The 21,584-nt window shown below is 45.1% G+C and overlaps 1 protein-coding gene across 1 annotated transcript in view; it reads left to right on the plus strand.

Moving 5' to 3' along the window:
* Window positions 1-21,584, plus strand: part of IFT172 (intraflagellar transport 172) — a 133,700-nt gene that overhangs the window by 10,516 nt on the left and 101,600 nt on the right. Inside the window, exons 4-9 of the mRNA XM_074947253.1 lie at window positions 5,212-5,251; window positions 14,316-14,381; window positions 14,735-14,814; window positions 15,311-15,398; window positions 20,038-20,252; window positions 20,348-20,471. Coding sequence (XP_074803354.1) covers window positions 5,212-5,251; window positions 14,316-14,381; window positions 14,735-14,814; window positions 15,311-15,398; window positions 20,038-20,252; window positions 20,348-20,471 — 613 coding nt within the window. The remainder of the gene's footprint in view (window positions 1-5,211; window positions 5,252-14,315; window positions 14,382-14,734; window positions 14,815-15,310; window positions 15,399-20,037; window positions 20,253-20,347; window positions 20,472-21,584) is intronic.

The raw sequence follows: 21,584 nt of genomic DNA on the forward strand, positions 1-21,584 counted from the left end.
CCCTACATTTTCCAAAAACTTCCTGGATTGTCTGTGCACCGCTGTATTGCTCTCCCAGCAGATATCAGGGTGATTGAAGTCTCCCATGAGAATCAGGGCCTGCAATCTAGTAACTTCTGCGAGTTGCTGGAAGAAAGCCTCGTCCACCTCATCCCCCTGGTCTGGTGGTCTATAGTAGACTCCCTCCACGACATCACCCTTGTTGCTCACACTTCTAAACTTAATCCAGAAACTCTCAGGTTTTTCTGCCGTTTCATACTTGAGCTCTGAGCAGTCATACTGCTCCCTTACATACAGTGCAACTCCCCCACCTTTTCTGCCCTTCCTGTCCTTCCTGAACAGCTTATATCCGTTCATGACAGTACTCCAGTCATGTGAGTTATCCCACCAAGTCTCTGTTATTCCAATCACATCAGAGACTAACCAATTTATTTGAGCATAAGCTTTCGTGAGCTACAGCTCACTTCATTGGATGCATACTGTGGAAACTGCAGAAGACATATATACAGAGACCATGAAACAATACTTCCTCCCATCCCACTCTCCTGCTGGTAATAGCTTATCTAAAATGATCACTCTCCCTACAATGTGCATGATAATCAAGGTGGGCCATTTCCAGCACAAATCCAGGTTTTCTCACATTCTCCCCCTCCCCCCCCCCCAAACTCACTCTCCTGCTGGTAATAGCTCATCCAAACTGACCACTCTCCTTACAATGTGTATGATAATCAAGGTGGGCCATTTCCAGCATAAATCCAAGTTTAACCAGAACGTCTGAGGAGGGGGGTAGGAAAAAACAAGGGGAAATAGGCTACCTTGCATAATGACTTAGCCACTCCCAGTCTCTATTTAAGCCTAAATTAATAGTATCCAATTTGCAAATGAATTCCAATTCAGCAGTTTCTCGCTAGAGTCTGGATTTGAAGTTTTTTTGTTGTAAGATAGCGACCTTCATGTCTGTAATTGCGTGACCAGAGAGATAGAAGTGTTTTCCAACTGTTTTATGAGTGTTATAATTCTTGACATCTGATTTGTGTCCATTTATTCTTTTACGTAGAGACTGTCCAGTTTGACCAATGTACATGGCAGAGGGGCATTGCTGGCACATGATGGCATATATCACATTGGTGGATGTGCAGGTGAACGAGCCTCTGATAGTGTGGCTGATGTTATTAGGCCCTGTGATGGTGTCCCCTGAATAGATATGTGGGCACAGTTGGCAACGGGCTTTGTTGCAAGGATAGGTTCCTGGGTTAGTGGTTCTGTTGTGTGGTATGTGGTTGTTGGTGAGTATTTGCTTCAGGTTGGGGGGCTGTCTGTAGGCAAGGACTGGCCTGTCTCCCAAGATTTGTGAGAGTGTTGGGTCATCCTTCAGGATAGGTTGTAGATCCTTAATAATGCGTTGGAGGGGTTTTAGTTGGGGCTGAAGGTGACGGCTAGTGGCGTTCTGTTATTTTCTTTGTTAGGCCTGTCCTGTAGTAGGTGTCTTCTGGGAACTCTTCTGGCTCTATCAATCTGTTTCTTCACTTCCGCAGGTGGGTATTGTAGTTGTAAGAATGCTTAGGTGTTTGTCTCTGTCTGAGGGGTTGGAGCAAATGCGGTTGTATCGCAGAGCTTGGCTGTAGACAATGGATCGGGTGGTGTGGTCAGGGTGAAAGCTGGAGGCATGTAGGTAGGAATAGCGGTCAGTAGGTTTCTGGTATAGGGTATAGGTTTTGGGGGGGAGGGGTGGGGGAACCTGGATTTGTGCTGGAAATGGCCCACCTTGATTTTCATACATATTGTAAAGAGAGTGGTCACTTTGGATGGGCTATTACCAGCAGGAGAGCGAGTTTGTGGGGGGGCGGAGGGTGAGAAAACCTGGATTTGTGCTGGAAATGGCCCAACTTGATTATCATACACACTGTAAGGAGAGTGATCATTTTAGATAAGCTATTACCAGCAGGAGAGTGGGATGGGAGGAGGTATTGTTTCATGGTCTCTGTGTATATAATGTCTTCTGCAGTTTCCACAGTATGCATCCGATGAAGTGAGCTGTAGCTCACGAAAGCTTATGCTCAAATAAATTGGTTAGTCTCTAAGGTGCCACAAGTACTCCTTTTGTTTTTGCGAATACAGACTAACACGGCTGTTACTCTGAATCCAATCACATCATAATTTCTTGACTGTGCCAGGACTTCCAGTTCTCCCTGCTTGTTTCCCAGGCTTCGTGCATTTGTATATAGGCACTTGAGGTAACCTGCTGATCGTCCCTCTTTCTCAGTATGAGGCAGGAGCCCTCCCCTCTCACGCGCTCCTGCTCATGCCTCTGCCCGGTATCCCACTTACCTCAGGGCTTTGGTCTCCTTCCCCCGGTGAACCTAGTTTAAAGCCCTCCTCACTAGGTTAGCCAGCCTGCTTGCGAAGATGCTCTTCCCTCTCTTCGTTAGGTGGAGCCCGTCTCTGCCTAGCACTCCTCCTTCTTGGAACACCATCCCATGGTCAAAGAATCCAAAGCCTTCTCTCCGACACCACCTGCGTAGCCATTCATTGACTTCCACGATTCGACGGTGTCTACCCAGGCCTTTTCCTTCCACGGGGAGGATGGATGAGAACACCACTTGTGCCTCAAACTCCTTTATCCTTCTTCCCAGAGCCATGTAGTCCGCAGTGATCCGCTCAAGTTCATTCTTGGCAGTATCATTGGTGCCCACGTGAAGAAGCAGGAAGGGGTATAAGGAGAAGTCGTCTGGAGATAAATGTGAGAAGGGAGGGACAGGCAGGAGAAACAAAAGTGAAACTGTTTGAGCAGCATATTCCAGAAGTCTTGAGGTCTTTCTGAGTGTAGCCTTCATTGATTTGAGATCTATCATACCATCCTCTCACTAGAAGGGAAAACCTCTAATGGCAGCAGGCCGTAAAAGAGACCCAGTTTGGGACTATTTTAATGAAGTTCCTCCACCTGTGAGTAAAACAGGCATGCGTGCAAAATGCAAACAGTGCAACAAAGAAATGCAAGGCCTGATAGCCCGAATGAAACAACTTCATGAGAAGTGTTCCTTCTCAGGAGGAAGCTGTGTTGAAGATGGTGAAAGGAACATGTCTGAACATACAGGATCTTCAGGTTGGTAACAACCAACAAGAATGCACTTTTATGTAGAAATCCATGATTAAATCGAGTCTTCCTGACTAGTGATTTAAATCATGATTTAAATCAAATCCACCCTGCTTTCTAGTTTTTTAATCAGAATGTCCTGTGGTACCAAGTCAAATGCCCTTTCGTCAACACTATTACCTTTTTCATATTTTCCAAGAACCTATATTGATTGACATTAATTATGTTACCCTTCTTTAATTCTTTGTTAACTGCGTCCCGTATCAGCCACTGTCAGGGACTGGGAGGTGAGCAGTCAGGTCTAGTGGTTAGAGCACGAGTTGCTGCCAGGAATAGGAATCCAGGGTCAGAGCCAGTATGAAATGCCAGAGCCAGGGGTCAGAGTTGAAGTCAGGAATTTGAGCCGAGGGTCAGAGCTGGGTTACCTGGAGTGAGGCAAGGCAGGAATAGGGCTGGGAGTGAGGTAGGAATGGTCACAGCCTTAGCAAATGCTTTGAGCAGCAAACAAGCTGCTGCTACTGCTGGGCTTAAGAGCAAGCTTGCTGGCTTCCTCAGCCAGTCAAGCAGGTTATTTAGTCAGACAGTCTGGCTCATGCAGCCCAGCTCTGTTCATTAGGCTGTCGGGAGACTCAGGAGGCATAGCTGCGGGGCCTTATTCCTGATATCCACTCCATTACCTTGCCCAGATTGATGACAGACTGACAGGCCTATAATTATCTGGGTCATCCTGTTTACCCTTTTTAAATATTGGCACATTAGCTTTCTTCCAGTCTTCTGGAACCTCCCTGGTGTTCGAAGACTTATTGAAAATCAACATGAGTGGTCCAGTGAGCTCCTCGGCCAGCTCTTCTAAAACTTTTGAATTCAAGTTATCTGGACCTGCTGATTTAAAAGTGTCTAGCTTTAGTGGCTGCTGTTTAACATCCTCCTGAGATGCTAGTGGAATGGAAAGTATTTCACCATCATTATATGATATGACTACATCATCTGTTTTCCCCTCAAATACATAATAGAAATATTTTCTGAACACTTCTCCCTTTTCTGCATTATTGATAATTCTACCATTTCCATCGAGTAATGGACCAATACCATTGTCAGGATTCTTTTTCTTCCTAAATATACTTCAGAAACTCCTTATTCTCTTTAACTCTGCTGGCCATAGATTTTTTCTTGTGTCCCTTTGCTTCATCGATTTTCTACAGTTACTAGTTTCTTATTTAAATTCATAATTGTCAACTTCTGCGTTCTTCCATTTGTTATATATTATTTTTTAATTTTTATAGCTGCCTTTGCTTCTCCTCTAAAGCAGGTTGGTTTTTTAACCAATACAGCCTTCTCCCTTGATTGTGGTATTTTGGGCATGTAGTAAAGTGTTCTTAAACAATTCCCAATTATCATTCAGATTTTTCATATTAAATTCTGCAAGCTGATTTGGTTCATAATTGTTTCCAGCCTTGTGAAAATGGCCTTTTTAAAGCACCGAGTGTATGTATGTTACTTCTCTGGACTTTATTCTGTTTGCATATTATAAATGTGATCAAATCATAATCACTTGTACCTAAGCTACCATTAGCTTTTAACTTTCAGATACCATTAATTTTAATTCTGTGATCAGTTCCTCTGTATGTGTCAAGGCAAGGTCTAATATAGAGTTCCCCCATGTTGGATGCAGCGCTTTCTGAGTTAGGAAATTGTCATCTACCATACTTAGAAATTTCAGTGAATGTTTTCGCACTGGTAGCATCAGACCTCCGACATATATCGTTCAATTGAAGTCCCCCAGGATGTGAAGAATTAAATGCGGGTGATATAATTAACCCAGTCAACATGGGCTTATGGAAAATAGATCTGTCAACTTTTTGTCATTTTTTATGAGGTTACAAGTTTGGTTGATAAAGATAAGTGTTGATGTAATATACTTTGTCTTCCGTAAAGCATTTCACTTGATACGGCATGACATTTTGATTAAAAAAACTAAAACAGTATAAAATTAACATATGGCAAAAGTATAAGCAACTGAAAACAGGGTCTTATAATGGAAGTGTCAGGCAACCTTACTAATAGGAAGTGTTACCAGCCCTAACTGTAATTATATGTGTGTATTTCTTTTTCTGCAGGGGTGATAAGAAGGTGATCTGCAACAAGTTCATTCAGACGGTAAGTCCCAGCCTCCCTTTCAGCTCCCTTACACTGCAGAGTAAGGGCAAGGCCTACTATAGGTCTTTCCTCTGGCTCTCAGGCGTGATGAGCCAGATTGTCAAAGGTATTTAGCTGTCTAAGGATGCAGATAGGTGCCCAGAGGGACTTCCAAACCCATCTTAAGCACCTATCTGCATCTATAGGTGCCTAATTACTTTGAAAATCTAGTCCTGTGTGTTTAAGCTCCCAGCTCTGGGGGCTCTGCTCTCTTCCTTTGAGACTAAGCTATTGATTCATAAGGCCTGAAGAGACCATTGTGATCCTCTAGTCTTACCTCCTGGATAACACATGCCGAAGGACTCCTCTGATTTCATTCCTGTTTGAACTGGAGCATGTTGTTGAGAAAAATATCCAATCTCAATTTTAAAATTGCCAGTGTTGGAGGATCCACCACAGCGCTTGATAAGTTGTTCCTGTGGTTAGTTACTCTCCCTGTAAAAAATTGCCCATTATTTCGAGTCTAAATTTGTCTAGCTTCAGTTTCCGGCTATTGGACCTTGTTATACCTTTGCCTGCTAGACTGCAGAGCCTTCTATTATTGGCCAAGCTTATGAGTCCCTATCCCCAACCCGATGGCATTTCTCTGTTTTGGATGTAAGACAACAACTTCTGACTGGCATCTCTGATCAGTTCCAAAATTCCACGGAATGTTTTAGGCATCAGTGAACAGAACCCTGTTGCTTTTGGGGAAAATTGGAAAACCAGAAGGAAAAAATGGGGGACACATGGAGCGCCTGCTATCTGTTTAGCAGAGCCACATCTTCAAGCACCTCTGCAATTGTCTATAGATCAAAGAACTGATTGAATGGCATCCATTAGCATCTTCCAGCATGACAATACCTCTATTTCATTTCTCTCAATACAGTTTAATATGTTGGCACCCTGAAGGACTTATTTCCTTTCCTTATTTCCAGGCAGAACGAGGAGAAATAATGTGGGAGAAGGGGAGCACACAGAACCTGTGGCTTGGTGTGGGAGAATGGGGACCCTGGTAAAGGGAATGGGGTTGCACGCAGAGTCCGTGGGTTAAAGGGAGGTCCCTGGTGAGGAGGGAAGGGGGAATAAGGTTACACACAGCATCCCTGGCTGGGGGGACAAATGGGGGACCCTGGTATTAAAGGGAAGGGGGCACACAGAGGCCCTAGTATGAAGGAGGGGATGAGGGCTTGCAGCAAGTCCTTGAAATAGAATGGGATGGGAGGGCATCTGGAATGAGCTCGGCCTAAAGAAGCAATGAAGTGCATGACCCACTAGTCAAATTTGTGTTCCCCATGTAGGTACTTGCAACTGTGATCAAGTCACTCCTTAATCTTCTCTTTGTTAAGATAAATAGATTGAGCTCCTTGAGTCTATCACTGTAAGGCATATTTTCCAGTCCTTTAATCATTCTCATGGCCCTTCTCTGAGCCCTCTCCAATTTTTCCACATCAATTTTTCACTGATAAAAATGTTAAATAGTGTAGGGCCAACAACCGATCCCTGTGGGACTGTGACGGGTTCGGTCACAGAGACCACTTTGGGACTGTCACCTGATGTGCTGAAACTACCTCTGAGCCCGTTTTCTTTGCCAGCTTGGGACTCCAGAACCCCTAGAGGAGGATCTATAAATGGAGATTCCCTATGTCCTAGTAAAGAGTAGAGGATGGAAAATGATAAAATGCAGGGAGGATCTGATGAAAAAAAGTCCCATTCAATTACGTCATGCAATAGGGGACAGCCAAAAAATGACAAGTTTTTAAAATGCTTATATACCAATGCTAGAAGTTTAAATAATAAGATGGGTGAAGTAGAGTGCCTAGTATTCAATGTGGTTATTGATATAATAGGCATCACAGAAACCTGGTGGAATGAGGATAATCAATGGGACACTGTAATACCAGGGTACAAAATGTAGTGGAAGGACAGAACAGGTCGTGCTGGTGGGGGAGTGGCACTATATGTGAAAGAAAGCGTAGAATCAAATGAAGTAAAAATCTTAAATGAACTAAATTGTACTACAGAATCTCTATGGATAGTAACTCCATGCTTGAAAAATAAGACTATAGCAGTAGGGCTATATTACAGACCACCTGACCAGGATGGTGGTGGTGACTCTGAAATGCTCAGGGAGATTAGAGAGGCCATAAAAATAAAAAACTCAATAATAATAATAATAATAATAATAATGGGGAATTTCAGCTATCCCCATATTGACTGGGTCCATGTCACCTCAGGAAGGGATGCTGAGATAAAGTTTCTTGACACCTTAAATGACCGCTTCTTGGAGCAGCTAGTCCTGGAACCCACAAGAAGAGGACTAAATCAAGAATTGCCTCTAAGTGGAGCACAAGGATCAGGTCCAAGAGGTGAATATAGCTGGACTGCTTGGTAATCGTGACCATAATATAATAAAATTTAACATCCCTGTGGCGGGGAAAACTCCACAGCGGCCCAGCACTGTAGCATTTAATTTCAGAAAGGGGAACTACACAAAAATGAGGTGGTTAGTGACACAGAAATTAAAAGGTACAGCGCCAAAAGTAAAATCCCTGCAAGCTGCTTGGAAACTTTCTAAAGACATCATAAGAGAGACTCAACTTAAATGTACACCCCAATTTAAAAAACATAGTAAGAGAACCAAAAAAGAGCCACTCTGGTTAAACAACAAAGTAAAAGAAGCAGTGACAGGCAAAAAGGCATCCTTTAAAAAGTGGAAGAGAAATCGTAATGAGGAAAACAGAAAGGAGCGTAAACTCCGGCAAATGAAGTGTAAAAATATAATTAGAAAAACCAAAAAAGAATGTGGAGACCAGCTGGCCAACGACTCCAAAAGTAATAGCAACATGTTTTTAAATACACCAGAAGCAGGAAGCCTGGTAAGCCACCTGTGGGGCCACTGGACGATCGAGAGGCTAAAGCAGCACTCAAAGACGATAAGGCCATTGCGGAGAAACTACAGGAATTCTTTGCACCGGTCTTCACTGTTGAGGATGTGAGGGAGATTCCCAAACCTGAGCCATTCTTTTTGAATGACAGATCTGAGGAACTGTCCCAAACTGTCCCTCATTAGAGGAGGTTTTGGAACAAATTGATAAACTAAACAGTAATAAGTCTTCAGGACCTGATGGGATTCACCCAAGAGTTCTGAAGGAACTCAAATATGAAATTGCAGGGCTACCAACTGTCATCTGTAACCTATCATTTAAATCAGCTTCTGTACCAAATGACTGGAGGATAGCTAATGTGACGCCAATTTTTAAAAAGGGCTCCAGAGGTGACTCTGGCAACTACAGGCCAGTAAGCCTCACTTCAGTACCGGGAAAATTGGTTGAAACTATCGTAAAGAACAGAATTGTCAGACACATAGATGAACATAATTTGTTGGGAAATAGTCAACATGTTTTTTGTAAAGGGAAGTCATGCCTCACCAATCTACTAGAATTCTTTGAGGGGGTCAACAAGCATGCGGACAAAGGAGATCCAGTGGATATAGTGTATTTAGATTTTCAGAAAGCCTTTGACAAGGTCCCTCACCAAAGGCTCTTAAGCAAAATAATCAGTCATGGGATAAGAGGGAAGGTCCTCTCATGGATTGGTAACTGGTTAAAAGATAGGAAACAAAGGGTAGGAATAAATGGTCAGTTTTCAGAATGGAGAGAAGTAAATAGTGGTGCCCCCAGGGATCTGTACTGGGCCCAGTCCTATTTAACATATTCATAAACTATCTGGAAAAAGGGGTAAACAGTGAGGTGGCAAAATTTGAAGATGATACAAACTACTCAAGATAGTTAAGTCCCAGGCAGACTGTGAAGAGCTACAAAAGGATCTCACAAAACTGGGTGACTGGGCAGCAAAGTGGCAGATGAAATTTCATGTTGATAAATGCAAAGTAATGCACACTGGAAAACATAATCCTAACTATACATATACAGTGATGGGGTCTAAATTAGCTGTTACCACTCAAGAAAGCGATCTTGGAGTCATTGTGGATAGTTCTCTGAAATCATCCACTCAATGTGCAGCGGCAGTCAAAAAAGCGAACAGAATGTTGGGAATCATCAAGAAAGGGATAGATAAGACAGAAAATATCATGTTGCCGCTATATAAATCTGTGGTACGCCCACACCTTGAATACTGCGTGCAGATGTGGTCGCCCCATCTCAAAAAAGATATATTGGAAAAGGTTCAGAACAGAGCAACAAAAACGATTAGGGGTCTAGAACGGCTTCTGTATGAGGAGAGATTAATAAGACTGGGACTTTTCAGCTTGGAAAAGCGGTGACTAAGGGGGGATATGATAGAGGTCTATAAAATCATGAGTGGTATAGAGAAAGTAAATAAGGAAGTGTTGTTTACTCCTCCTTATAATACAAGAACAAGGGGCCACCAAATGAAATAAATAGGTAGCAGGTTTAAAACAACGCGCTGTCAACCTCTGGAATGCCTTGCCAGAGGGAGTTATGAAGGCCAGTACTATAATGGGGTTCAAAAGGGAGTTAGCTAGATTCATGGAAGATAGGTCCATCAGTGGCTATTAGTCAGGATGGGCCGGAATAGTGGGCCCTAGCCTCTGTTTGCTAGAAGCTGGGAATGAGCGACAGGGGATGGATCACTTGATGATTACCTGTTCTGTTCATTCCCTCTGGGGTAACTGGCACTGGCCACTGTCGGAAGACAGGATACTGGGCTAGATGGACCTTTGGTCTGAACCAGTAGGGCTGTTTTTATGTACTGGTTACCCAGAAGCCAAAACACAGTGCCCTTAACGCAGCCCAGCCTTTGGGCTCACTCCCAGACAGCCAAGTCAAATAAGAAAGTTCTGCCAATCCCAAAGGATTGGATACATTACCTCCCAAATTAATGAATATTCCAGATCTTACCCAAATGTACATTTACAGCCAATTCTTATTAACTAAACTAAAATGTATTTAAAAAGGAGAGAGAGAATTAGTTAAAATATCAGTATACATATAGACATGAGTACAGTTCTGAGACCAGATTCATAGTAGAGATGGTGAGCTCTGTAGATGCAAAGAGTGCTTTTAGAATTAGTCCATGGGTTATAGTCCAGTGTTCATATCCAGGATGATCCAGACGGGACTGGAGATCTCAGTCTTATGACTCAACTTTCCCTGCATAAAGCATCAAGCAGATCTGAGATGAAAGGATCAGGTCCCCAAAGTTTTTAATATAGTTTTCCAGCAGCCTCTTGACCATACAGTCCTGAGTGAACAACAGGCTTTTGAACTAACTTTCCATTTCCTAAGCATCACTGGTAGTTACCTTATGTTAATCCATGTAGTTAATTATTCATTGAGCAGTTCATATACAGTTTACCACAAACTTTAAAGAGACATATAGACAATGACATTATTTCACCCAAGATTTATCTAAATGTTAATGTTCCCTTTTGATCTCTGAATCAATAGCTATAGTAATAGACAGGAACTCTCTGTTTACATCTAACAAGATATACATGGGAAAGCTACTCCCAGCTCCTCAGGCACGCACCCCCTTTGGAGTATAAACCCAAAATTATACCATCTTGCACTGCACAGGGAACTACAGCATAAGGTCATAAAATTCGCCCCCCTCCCTCAATGTGGAGAGGAATATGCAATAGCCTTTTGCCCCTGAGTTAAGATTCCCACACACTGGTTTAGATAAAGCAAAAACAAGTTTATTAACTACAAAAGATAGATTTTTTTAAGTGATAGTAAACAGATCAAACCAGGTTATCTAGCAAATAAACAAAAAACGCAAACTAAACTTAATATACTAAAAAGAAAAGGAGGCCTTGTGGCACCTTAGAGACTAACCAATTTATTTGAGCATGAGCTTTCGTGAGCTACAGCTCACTTCATCGGATGCATACTGTGGAAATTGCAGAAGACGTTATATACAGACACCATGAAACAATACCTCCTCCCACCCCACTCTCCTGCTGGTAATAGCTTATCTAAAGTGATCATCAAGTTGGGCCATTTCCAGCACAAATCCAGGTTTTCTCACCCTCCGCCCCCCCACAGACAAACTCACTCTCTTGCTGGTAATAGCTGCTACTCTGAAACCTGTTAATATACTAAATAGATTGGATATGAATAGCAGATTCTCACCCTAAGAGATGATACAAGCAGGCTGCAGATTCTTAAGGGGCAAACTGCACTTTCTTACAGCTTGGAATCCCCAGGTGTTCCATTGACAGGCTAAAAATCCCTTTAGCCTGGGTCCAGCACTTCTCCCAGTTCAGTCTTTTTTCCTTAGGTGTTTCCAGGAGTCTTCTTGGGTGGGGAGTGAAGAACACCAGATGATGTCACTCCCTGCCTTATATAGTTTTTGCATATGGCGGGAATCCTTTGTTACAAAGCTTGGTTCTGAGACTGGTCTGTGGAAAAACACTGACATCCCGAGATGGAGTTCAGAGACATGTGGTCTCATCACATGTCCTTGTCGAGTCATAGCAGCCATTACTCACAGGCTGTTTGGAGCATTCACAGGAAGGCTCACTGGGTGGGAGGTAAGCTTCTCTTAAGGCCTGTTGTTCTTCCCTAATGGCCCTTGCCCACCCTCTATCTAGAATGAAAGCATCTTGTCTGGTGGGCATCACCCAGGTGTAACTACATTTGAAGTACAGATACATAATCAATATTCATAACTTCAGATACAAAAATTATACGTGCATACAAATATAGTCATATTCAGCAAAACATAACCTTTTCAATGACATCGCACATGACTTATCTTGCATAAAATACATCATAATTATGTCATAATCCTATCCTAGTAATATCACTGTGAAGAATATTCGATGCAGTGTCACAGCCCTTGTCAAGGTTGATTCCCCACTCTGGCACTTCGAGTGCAGAAGGTGGGGGCCTGCAAGGATTTTAAAAGTTAATACTGGCCACTCCAGGCTTGTATTAAACTCCCAAGGTTACAGCATCTCTCTGACCTTGGATTTGTAGATGCTGCCATCACCCAAGTGCAAAAAACCTCTTTGAAACCAGAAAGGTGCACTTGGGAATTCCTTCCTGTGGGGTACCCTCAAGCCCTTTCATTCCCCCCAGGGAAGAGCTGAGAAAGAAAAACAAAGGAAATCAGCTGTTGCCACCAGCAACTTAAACAACACGTGCACAAACCTCTTAGGACACAAAAATCCAATCCTGTTCTTAAAAAAGGTAAATTTTATTAAAAATGAAAAGAAAGAAAATGCATCTGGAACTTAGGGTTTTGCTAGATTTCAAAAAACCAACTTACAAAAATTAAACATCAAGAATAACCTTGAGGTTCAGCTTAAAGGTTACAAGCAAAACAAAAAGCATTTGGGGTTAGCACAGAGGAGTACACAAAACAATAACAAATAAACCTAATCGCTTCTTCCTAGACATTCCCTAATTTACTTACGTATCTGGGGTTTCAGATAAGCAGTCTCTAGTTGTGATCTGATGGTCTTTCATATCTAGCTTTTAGCTTCTTACAGCATAACTGCTCCCTGTTCCCCTCTTTCCCAGAGAACAACAACACACAGACAAAGGGAAGTTTTTTCCCAATTTTAAAAAGTTCTAGCCCTCCCATTGGCTCTATTGGTCAGGTGCCCACTCCTTTCCTTTTACCTGTGGGCTTGTTAACCCTTTACAGGTAAAGCAAGCAGAGAGTAACCACCATAGCCAACTGGCTGTCCACCAAATGGAGCTATCCCCTGTTTAGATACTTTTCTAACATGTTTCTAAATTTGAATATGGGTCAATTAGCCTGCAAGCTGCTTATCCCTTTCTGGCCATGTGTCAGAATGGGTCCATCAGTCCTTTGTTCAAGCTTTGGTTTGTAGAGAAGTTCCTCCAGTGGTGAGAAGCAGGATTGAAGATAAAATGGAGAAGATGCAGCTGCCTTTTATATCGTTTGTCAAGTGGCTTGTACTTCCCAAACATAAGCTCACAGCACATGGGCATGGAAAAGTTCTTGGAGTCCCCAGTCATATCCCTACATATCCTGCTGACTCATAACTAAGGCTACCATTTAATCATGGGTAAAAGTCATGGACAGGTCATGTTCAAGAAACAAAAAATCACAGCCTATGACCTGTCCATGACTTATACCATAAATATCTTGATTGAATCTTGGGGGGAGCCCATGGGGCCTGCGGCACCAGCTGTGGGGTTGTGGGGAAGCCCTGGGGGGAGCCCGCTGCTGTTCTGACTGCTGCTGGGGGGAAGCCCTGAGGGGGTGGGGGGCTGCGGCCGGGAAAAAGCCCCGTGGGGCTCGCTGTTGCTTCAGCTGCCGCTGGGGGGAAGCCCTGGACGGCCAGCCACTGCTCTGGTCACCCTTGGACCGCTGCCGGGAGCCACCGAGCTGTGGCTGCTCCCTGGGCCAGCCCCATCGGCAGCTGCTCGGGCAGTCCCTGGGGCCAGCCACTCGGGTGGCCCTGCAGTCAGCCACACCGGCTGCTGCAGAAGTCATGGAGGTAGCAGGAAGTCACAGAATCCGTGAGTTCACTGACCTTCGTGATGGACATGGAGCCCTACTCAGCCCGTGCCTTCTCTCAGTGGATTCATTGTACAGCTGATTGCCCTTGATGGGCCATTAAGCAGGCTAGATAATGCTGATACCAATCTGTCTGAGGGTGTCACCCAGATACACAGCACAAGTTTAAGGTATCAGTATATCACACCTATTTATAACTCATACAAAGATGATACATACATATAAACAAGAGTATCGTATTTGGCAATTATAACTTTTCCACTGATACCTTATATGGCATATCTCGTATGACTCATTGCAATTTTGTAATATTGGTATCCATAATATTATAAATGGTCACCCATATTCTATACAGTGTCACAAATGGGCCCAATCCAGGCTCCTCCGTGGGGATTCTCATCTCAGGCTCACTCAGGATTCTGGGTGCTGTCCCGTTAATATCTGCTCCAGGCTCCATGTGCCGATAGCTCTGTGTCTAATTGGAGTGGCATTGCTGCCTGTGGGCCAGGAAGCCTTCTAGCTTGGCTGAGAGCTCTAACCTCTTTGTGCCTTTCCCTGACAGAGCGCAGTGACCTGTTTGCTGTGGCCAGCAGAGAACATCATTGTCTTTGGACTCGCTGAGGGGAAGGTAGAGAAGCCTAATGCTGTCACTGAGTTATGGGCCCTGGGTACTGCTCAGTGAAGGGATTATACTGGTTACTTGCTCTCCTGCACCAATTCCCTGTGAGTCTCTCACGAGACTGTGCAGCGTGGCGTGAGAATGAGTTATTCATCCACTCCAGCTTCCATTCCTCCCACCAGAGACCATGGAGCTCCTTGTGATTTCTTACCTTGCTGCTTGGCCTAAAAGTGCCAGCCCAGCACAGATGAGAGCCTCTCCCTTGTTCTGTTTAAAAGCCATCTTGTGCTGCACCGTGAGTGAATCCCTGTTTCTGACATGAGGACAGAGACTACACTGACCAGTGTCCTTCTCTTCCTCAGGTTCGTTTAGCAAATACAAAGAGCAACAAGTCCTCCACCATTTACGGGACAGATTCTTTTGTGGTCTCCTTAACCTCCAAGTGAGTATGGTGCTGCCGCAGGCTCCCACTGCCCCCGCTCGGTCTCCTGACCCAGCTGCTGGCTCTGAAGAGGCCTCCTTAGTGCTCATGGGGCAGCTTCATAGGCTCCGCTGTAAAGATAAATAAGCCCAGAGCCCCCCTCCCTTGGGGTTCCCGGCTTCTGTGTGTTTTACCATAATACTATAACATTGCATTATCAGGACATGCCACCCGGTCCCTATACCCTTCCCTTCCCTTCCCACCTTCCCCTCCCCATGTCTGTCTGTCTGCTTTGTCTTTACAGAGACTTTGAGCTCTCTGGGGCAGGATCCAGACCTTAGTATGTGTGTGCCATCAGGCAGATTGTAGGCACTATCAAAAAATAACTAAGGAAAAACAGTGGGCTACCATTGGCTCCTGCAACCCCATGAGAATCAAATCAGCTGGGGATGGGAGGGAAAAGTGGGACAATGAGTGCTGCTGTGCTATGCCAACTTGTCCTGGTGTCTCTTGACAGCGTGTCGGGGAAGGGGATCCTGTCTGGCCATGCAGATGGAACCATTGTGCGCTACTTCTTTGATGACGAAGGCTCAGGTGAATCACAGGTACTGAATGGCTCTTTGGAAAAGACTCCTTCTTGCACACATCCTTCCTCCGCAGTCACACCAGGCCTGGAGAGTAACTGGGACCTGTGGAAGGGAGGGCAGGTCAGAGGAGGGGCAGCAGGCTGCTCTCATCACTGCGTGGCTAATGGAGCACTGATTAAACCATGGAAGGGTGTCTAGATCTGGTTTTGTATCAATTTCAGAATTTGTGTGGGAAGGGGAATTACCCCAGTGCCTGTGAGACCCAAGGCTGTCCACATCTCCATGGGGCTCTGGGAGCACCGTGGTGCCCAGGAGAGCAGCACTCAAGTTGTGAGAGCTGTGGGGTATGTGTATTGCCTTCTTTCCACTGCCCCCTGTTGTGTTCTTCATAGTTACACCAACAGATTTTAACAGGAGATTTCCATTTGTAATGATCACCTTGGGCTTCCTCCTGAGAAGGCATGAGACCAAACAGTCCTAAGCCAAGCTTTTCAAGCTCTCCATAGTGGATAGGAAGGAGAAAGAGTACTTATTATTCCAGCTGTCACCCAAAGCAGCATTTTAATTGTAGTAACAGGAAAAGTAAGTGGCTGATCCTCCTTCACAACGTGCCACAGGGGCAAAGTCGTCTTGTGTCCTCATCCCAAATTCTTGCTGGATGTGGTGTCTGAGTGCCACCTAGCCAGACCAGTCATCGTTCAATGGTCTTCCCAAAACCTCATTCTGATCACAGAAAGCTGGACCCCATGGCCGTGGCCAGGGGAAAGGGAATGCCATTTCCACTTGGCCGTTCCCTCTCTGGCTGGATTAGGTTGTGCATATGTGTTACCCAGGGTGACAGAACCTGATGGTCTTAGAGATCACTTTGCCAGGGCAAAGGTGTACCGAGTCCACGGCCTGTTTATAACATTTCATTGTTTCCTGTTGGTCTGTCTATATCTAGGTATTGTCTCTTGGCTTACATTAGATTGTCAGCTCTTGGGTCTGGGACTGTCTTTTTGTTCTGTTTGTACAACACCTAGCACAGTGGCGTCCTGGTCCATGACAAGGTCTCCTAGGTGCTATAGTAATACTACTGCTAATAATTATAGCAGTCCTGCCTCTGTAATGTTTCTGTTACAGAAATCTGCAGGGCTGCTACCAGGAGTTTTTTCACACGTACTCCGTGCTGCTGTAGCATGACATCTAGATCTGATATTTGCTCTGGGGGGCAGATCTGCAATCTGTTTGACTAGGACTTGCTGGCTTCCCACAAGTGGGAATATGCAGAGGTGACCTTAGAGAACTGTTTGGTTCCCCATGCATTGCCGCTGCATATTCTACTCCTGGTGGAATTCTGTGCCAAAAAATTAAAAATTCTGTGCACAATATTTTAAAATTCTGCATATTTTATTTGTCAAAGTAACACAATATAATTACACCAGTTTCAATTATTTTTGGTCATTTATTTCAAAATACCTGTCAGCAAGTATGTCTGTAACAATACAGACAACAAAAAAGATTCAGGAAATGTTTTTTGACAAATAGATTCCTTACTAGGCATATTAATACAGAATTCTGAGTAATTCATGTAAACTGCAATACAGAACTGTATTTCCCACACCCCTCAGCAGCAGTGCAAAGGCTGGGGGAGTCAGGGGTAGCTGAGGGACAGGGAAGTAAATTGCTGGGAAGGAGCTTGGGTGTGAATTTGGAGGGTTGTTGGGTATGGGTGGGAAAAGTATGGAACAGGGATTGTTAGGGAGCTTCCCCCATGCAGACCCTGGCTGATCCCTAGCCTCTCCCATTCAGTCAGGCACATCTTCCCCCATCTCCATGTGTCTCTGTGCCCCCACCCAACCACGCCCCTGTCCCTGTGTAGCTCTGCCCCTCCCTCCCCCTTGTGACCCTGTGCCACTTTTCCACTCCCATTCAGCCCCTGTCCCAGTCTGTCTTCCCCCACTAGCCCTTACGAGCCCTTGTCTGACCCCTCCAGCACCCCATGCTTTCTGTCTCCCCATAGCCTCTATCTTCTGACCAGGTCTAACAAGCTCTTCAAAGAAGGCAGCTCTCTCTCTTCCCTTGCTGGCCTTGAGCTGCAGCTTTGTTTTATCACCACAGCACCCTCTGGTGGGCAAAAGGCAGCACTGCAGAAGTTATTTTCTGCTGGGAGCTGCTGCTGTTCTTGTGCCACAGCGCCCTCTTGTAGGCAAAAGGCAGAATCGCAGCAACTCGTCAGCGGAAGCTTTTTTCTGCACAAAAAATTAGAACTCTGCAGGGCTCATTAATTATGCAAGCACGCAATATCACAAAATTCCCCCAAGAGTAATATTCATGCTTCTCCCCTCCCGCTGCCTTCCCCTCTTCTTTGGAGGGCTGCTCTCATGAAGCACTTGGTTTTAGCAATTGGAATTGAGGCAGCTGATCCTCTTACAGCCTCAGTTTCGAATATCTGTTGCCACATGAGATTGGTTGTGCAGCCCCAACAGGCACTGCTTCCCAGGAGGTGCATCCCATGAGTGTATCTGTGCAGGGGCAACACTGTATGCAAGAACTAGGGGACGCTGAATGAAAGTGAAAGGGGGGAATTCAGAATGGATAAAGGAAAATACTTTTTCACACAACATGTAATTAGATTGTGGAACTCACAGGAAGTTTTTTGAGACCAAGAACTTAACAAGATTCAAAAAGGGGTTGGATGTTTATATGGCTAGCGAGACTATGCAGAGCTGTCATAATGAATGCTAACCAAATTCTGGCAGGGATGTTAAACTTCTTTCAGGGCTTAAGCCTCTAACTACGTGGGTATGTCTGCAGTGCAGCCCGGGGTGTAATTTTTGGCTCAGGTAGACATACCCTTGCTCACTTTGACCGAACTAGTGTGCTAAAAATAGCAGTGTAGCCATGGCTACATGTGTGGAGGCAAAAGCTAGCTGCATGAGTACCGTTCTGCCCAAACCCCTAGGTACATACTTGAGTGTCTAGCCCATGCCACTGCCCGTGTAGTCATGGCTACTGTCATAAATATAAAGGGAAGGGTAACCACCTTTCTGTATACAGTGCTATAAAATCCCTCCTGGCCAGAGGCAAAACCCTTTCACCTGTGAAGGGTTAAGAAGCTAAGGTAACCTCGCTGGCACCTGACACAAAATGACCAATGAGGGGACAAGATACTTTCAAATCTGGAGGGGGGCAGTGGGGGACACGAAGGATCTGTCTGTGTGATGCTTTTGCCAGGAACAGATCAGGAATGCAGCCTTCCAACTCCTGTTAAGTTAGTAAGTAATCTAGCTAGAACATGCGTTAGATTTCCTTTTGTTTAATGGCTGGTAAAATAAGCTGTGCTGGATGGAATGCATATTCCTGTTTTTGTGTCTTTTTGTAACTTAAGGTTTTGCCTACAGGGATTCTCTGTGTTTTGAATCTGATTACCCTGTAAGGTATTTACCATCCTGATTTTACAGAGGTGATTCTTTTACCTTTTCTTTAATTAAAACTCTTCTTTTAAGAACCTGATCGATTGTTCATTATTCTTAAGATCCAAGGGTTTGGGTCTGTGTTCACCTGTACAAATTGGTGAGGATTCTTATCAAGCCTTCCCCAGGAAAGGGGGTGTAGGGCTTGGGGGGATATTTTGGGGAAAGACTTCTCCAAGTGGTCTCTTTCCCTGTTCTTTGTTTAAAACGCTTGGTGGTGGCAGCATAGGGTTCAAGGACAAGGCAAAGTTTGTACCTTGGGGAAGTTTTTAACCTAAGATGGTAAGAATAAGCTTAGGGGGTCTTTCATGCGGGTCCCCACATCTGTACCCTAGAGTTCAGAGTGGGGAAGGAATCTTGACAGCTACGCTGCTGTTTTTAGTGTGCTAGTTCGATCAAACTAGTAACTCTGCCCAGGCTGAAAATTACACTCCCAACTGCAGTGTAGACGTATCCAGAGAGACCTAATGTGGGGGACAGATTGTTCTACATCTGCTACTGTGGGGTTCTTTTACCTTTCCTGGACTAGATGAGCCCTGGTTCTGGTCCAGTCTGGCAGTTCCTGTGTCCCTAGAAAACCATAGTCACGATGGTAAATAATGGTGGGTTTTGGCATCTGGGTGTGGGGTGCATCTTTTCTTTCCCTGCCCCTGTGGACAGCAGCAGGGGTGACAGAAGATTTTAGGAGGCTTAAACTCCGTTACTATTAGTAGTAATAGTTCCTGGTCCCAGCAACTTAAGAAGAGCAACCAGGCTCCCCTTTGTGCCCCACCCCAGATCCAGCCCTGTGTCCTGAAATGCTATATCCATGCAATCAGGATGTTTTTGCTGCAATGATCAGCAGTGAAATATTTGGCCGAGCAAAGTGAGGTCAACTTGATCGCTTAATTGTTTGTTTTTCTGTCTGCTTTTGGTAGAAGCTATGAAGTGTGCAACGCTTTAATTGACAATGTCGACATTTAAATTGTCAACAGTAGAATGCAGAGTTAACACCCATTAAGGTGATGGGGCAGCTCATTCCTCTCAAAGCTCTGGTTTCGGGCTGTTTCTGTGGCAACTTTGGCAGTCAGCCCTAGAAACCTTCTAGAAACATACTTTTTAAACAAGCAGCTGATGGCTCGCAGGGGGCTTTGTACCTGGTCTGCTCAGTCTGCTGCTGGTGCTGCTGCTCTGTTCAGGACTTTCTGTCTTGTTTATTGTAGGGTAAATTGGTGACGCACCCCTGCCCTCCGTATGCCCTCACCTGGGCTTCCAGCAGTGTCGTGGCTGCAGGCTGTGATAAGAAGATTATAGCTTATGGAAAGGAAGGCCACATAATTCAAACCTTTGATTATAGCCGGGACCCCTTGGAGAAGGAGTTCACCACAGCAGCCACTAGCCCCGGGGGCCAGTCAGTTGTCATTGGCAGCTACAACAGGTATGGTGCCTAATGGCTGGGCCTTTCCATTAGAACAGCCTTCCTCTGCCACTTGCAGTTTTTCAAGGTCACTGCTTCCTCATCTCTTCCCACAGGCTGAGGGTGTTGAACTGGAGCCCCCGCAGGAGTGCCTGGGAGGAAGCCAAACCCAAAGAAATCGCACACCTTTACACTATCACAGCCTTAGCATGGAAGAGGGATGGCTCGCGGCTCTGTGCGGTGCGTACCATGAAATCATAGCCTCAAGCCATCCTCCAGAGCCACCCTGAGGTGTGCTGGAGTGGCAGTCCTGCCTGCTGCATGGTGGAATCTGATCTGTGTCCCTGCAGTCAACGAGACATGGCACTGGGAGGGCCAGCCAGAGACCAAGGGGGAGGGATGGCACCTAGAAACACAAGGAGGAGGGGTGGGCTGGGATTTAGGGTGGGAAAGAAGTTGCTGCAATCTGGTATGTGATGAGAGTCGTAGGAGTTTGAGAAATGGCACAAGTGATGTTCAGCGGCCGCAGCAAGATCCCTTCCTCCGCCTGGCCTTCCCAAATGCAGTCTGCCCTCTGTCTCCCCATAGCACCTGGTGGGGTGGGGAGGAGCTGAGCTGGCATTAACCCCTTGTATTCCAGGGACCAGAGAGTGCCCCTGTCTCTGCCTTAGGGATTCTGCTCAAAATTATCCCAGGCTGAAAGTCCCTGGGCAAAAGATGTGCCCTACAAGGCTGTTCCTTGCTTCCCCTTACACATTTAATGACAGGTTTCAGAGTAACAGCCGTGTTAGTCTGTATTCGTAAAAAGAAAAAAGAAAAGGAGTACTTGTGGCACCTTAGAGACTAACCAGTTTATTTGAGCATGAGCTTTCGTGAGCTACAGCTCAGTCATCGGATGCATAGCATATTGTGGAAACTGCAGAAAACATTATATACACACAGAGACCATGAAACAAAACTTCCTCCCACCCCACTGTCCTGCTCGTAACAGCTTATCTAAAGTGATCATCAAGGAGGGCCATTTCCAGCACAAATCCAGGTTTTCTCACCCTTCCCCCCCCCCCCACAGACACACATACAAACTCACTCTCCTGCTGGTAATAGCCCATCCCTCTTTGAAACCTCTCTTTATAATGCGCATGATAATCAAGGTGGGTCATTTCCAGCACTAATCCAGGTTTTCTCACCACCCCCCCCCCCAACACACACACCCCCCTCCAAAAACCACACACACAAACTCACTCTCCTGCTGGCAATAGCTCATCTTACAATGTGCACAGCAATAATCCAAGTTTAACCAGAACGTCTTGGGGGGGGTTTGTAGGAAAAAAACAAGGGGAGATAGGCTACCTT

Source organism: Natator depressus, chromosome 3, assembly GCF_965152275.1.
Source record: "Natator depressus isolate rNatDep1 chromosome 3, rNatDep2.hap1, whole genome shotgun sequence".
NCBI lineage: Eukaryota > Metazoa > Chordata > Testudines > Cheloniidae > Natator > Natator depressus.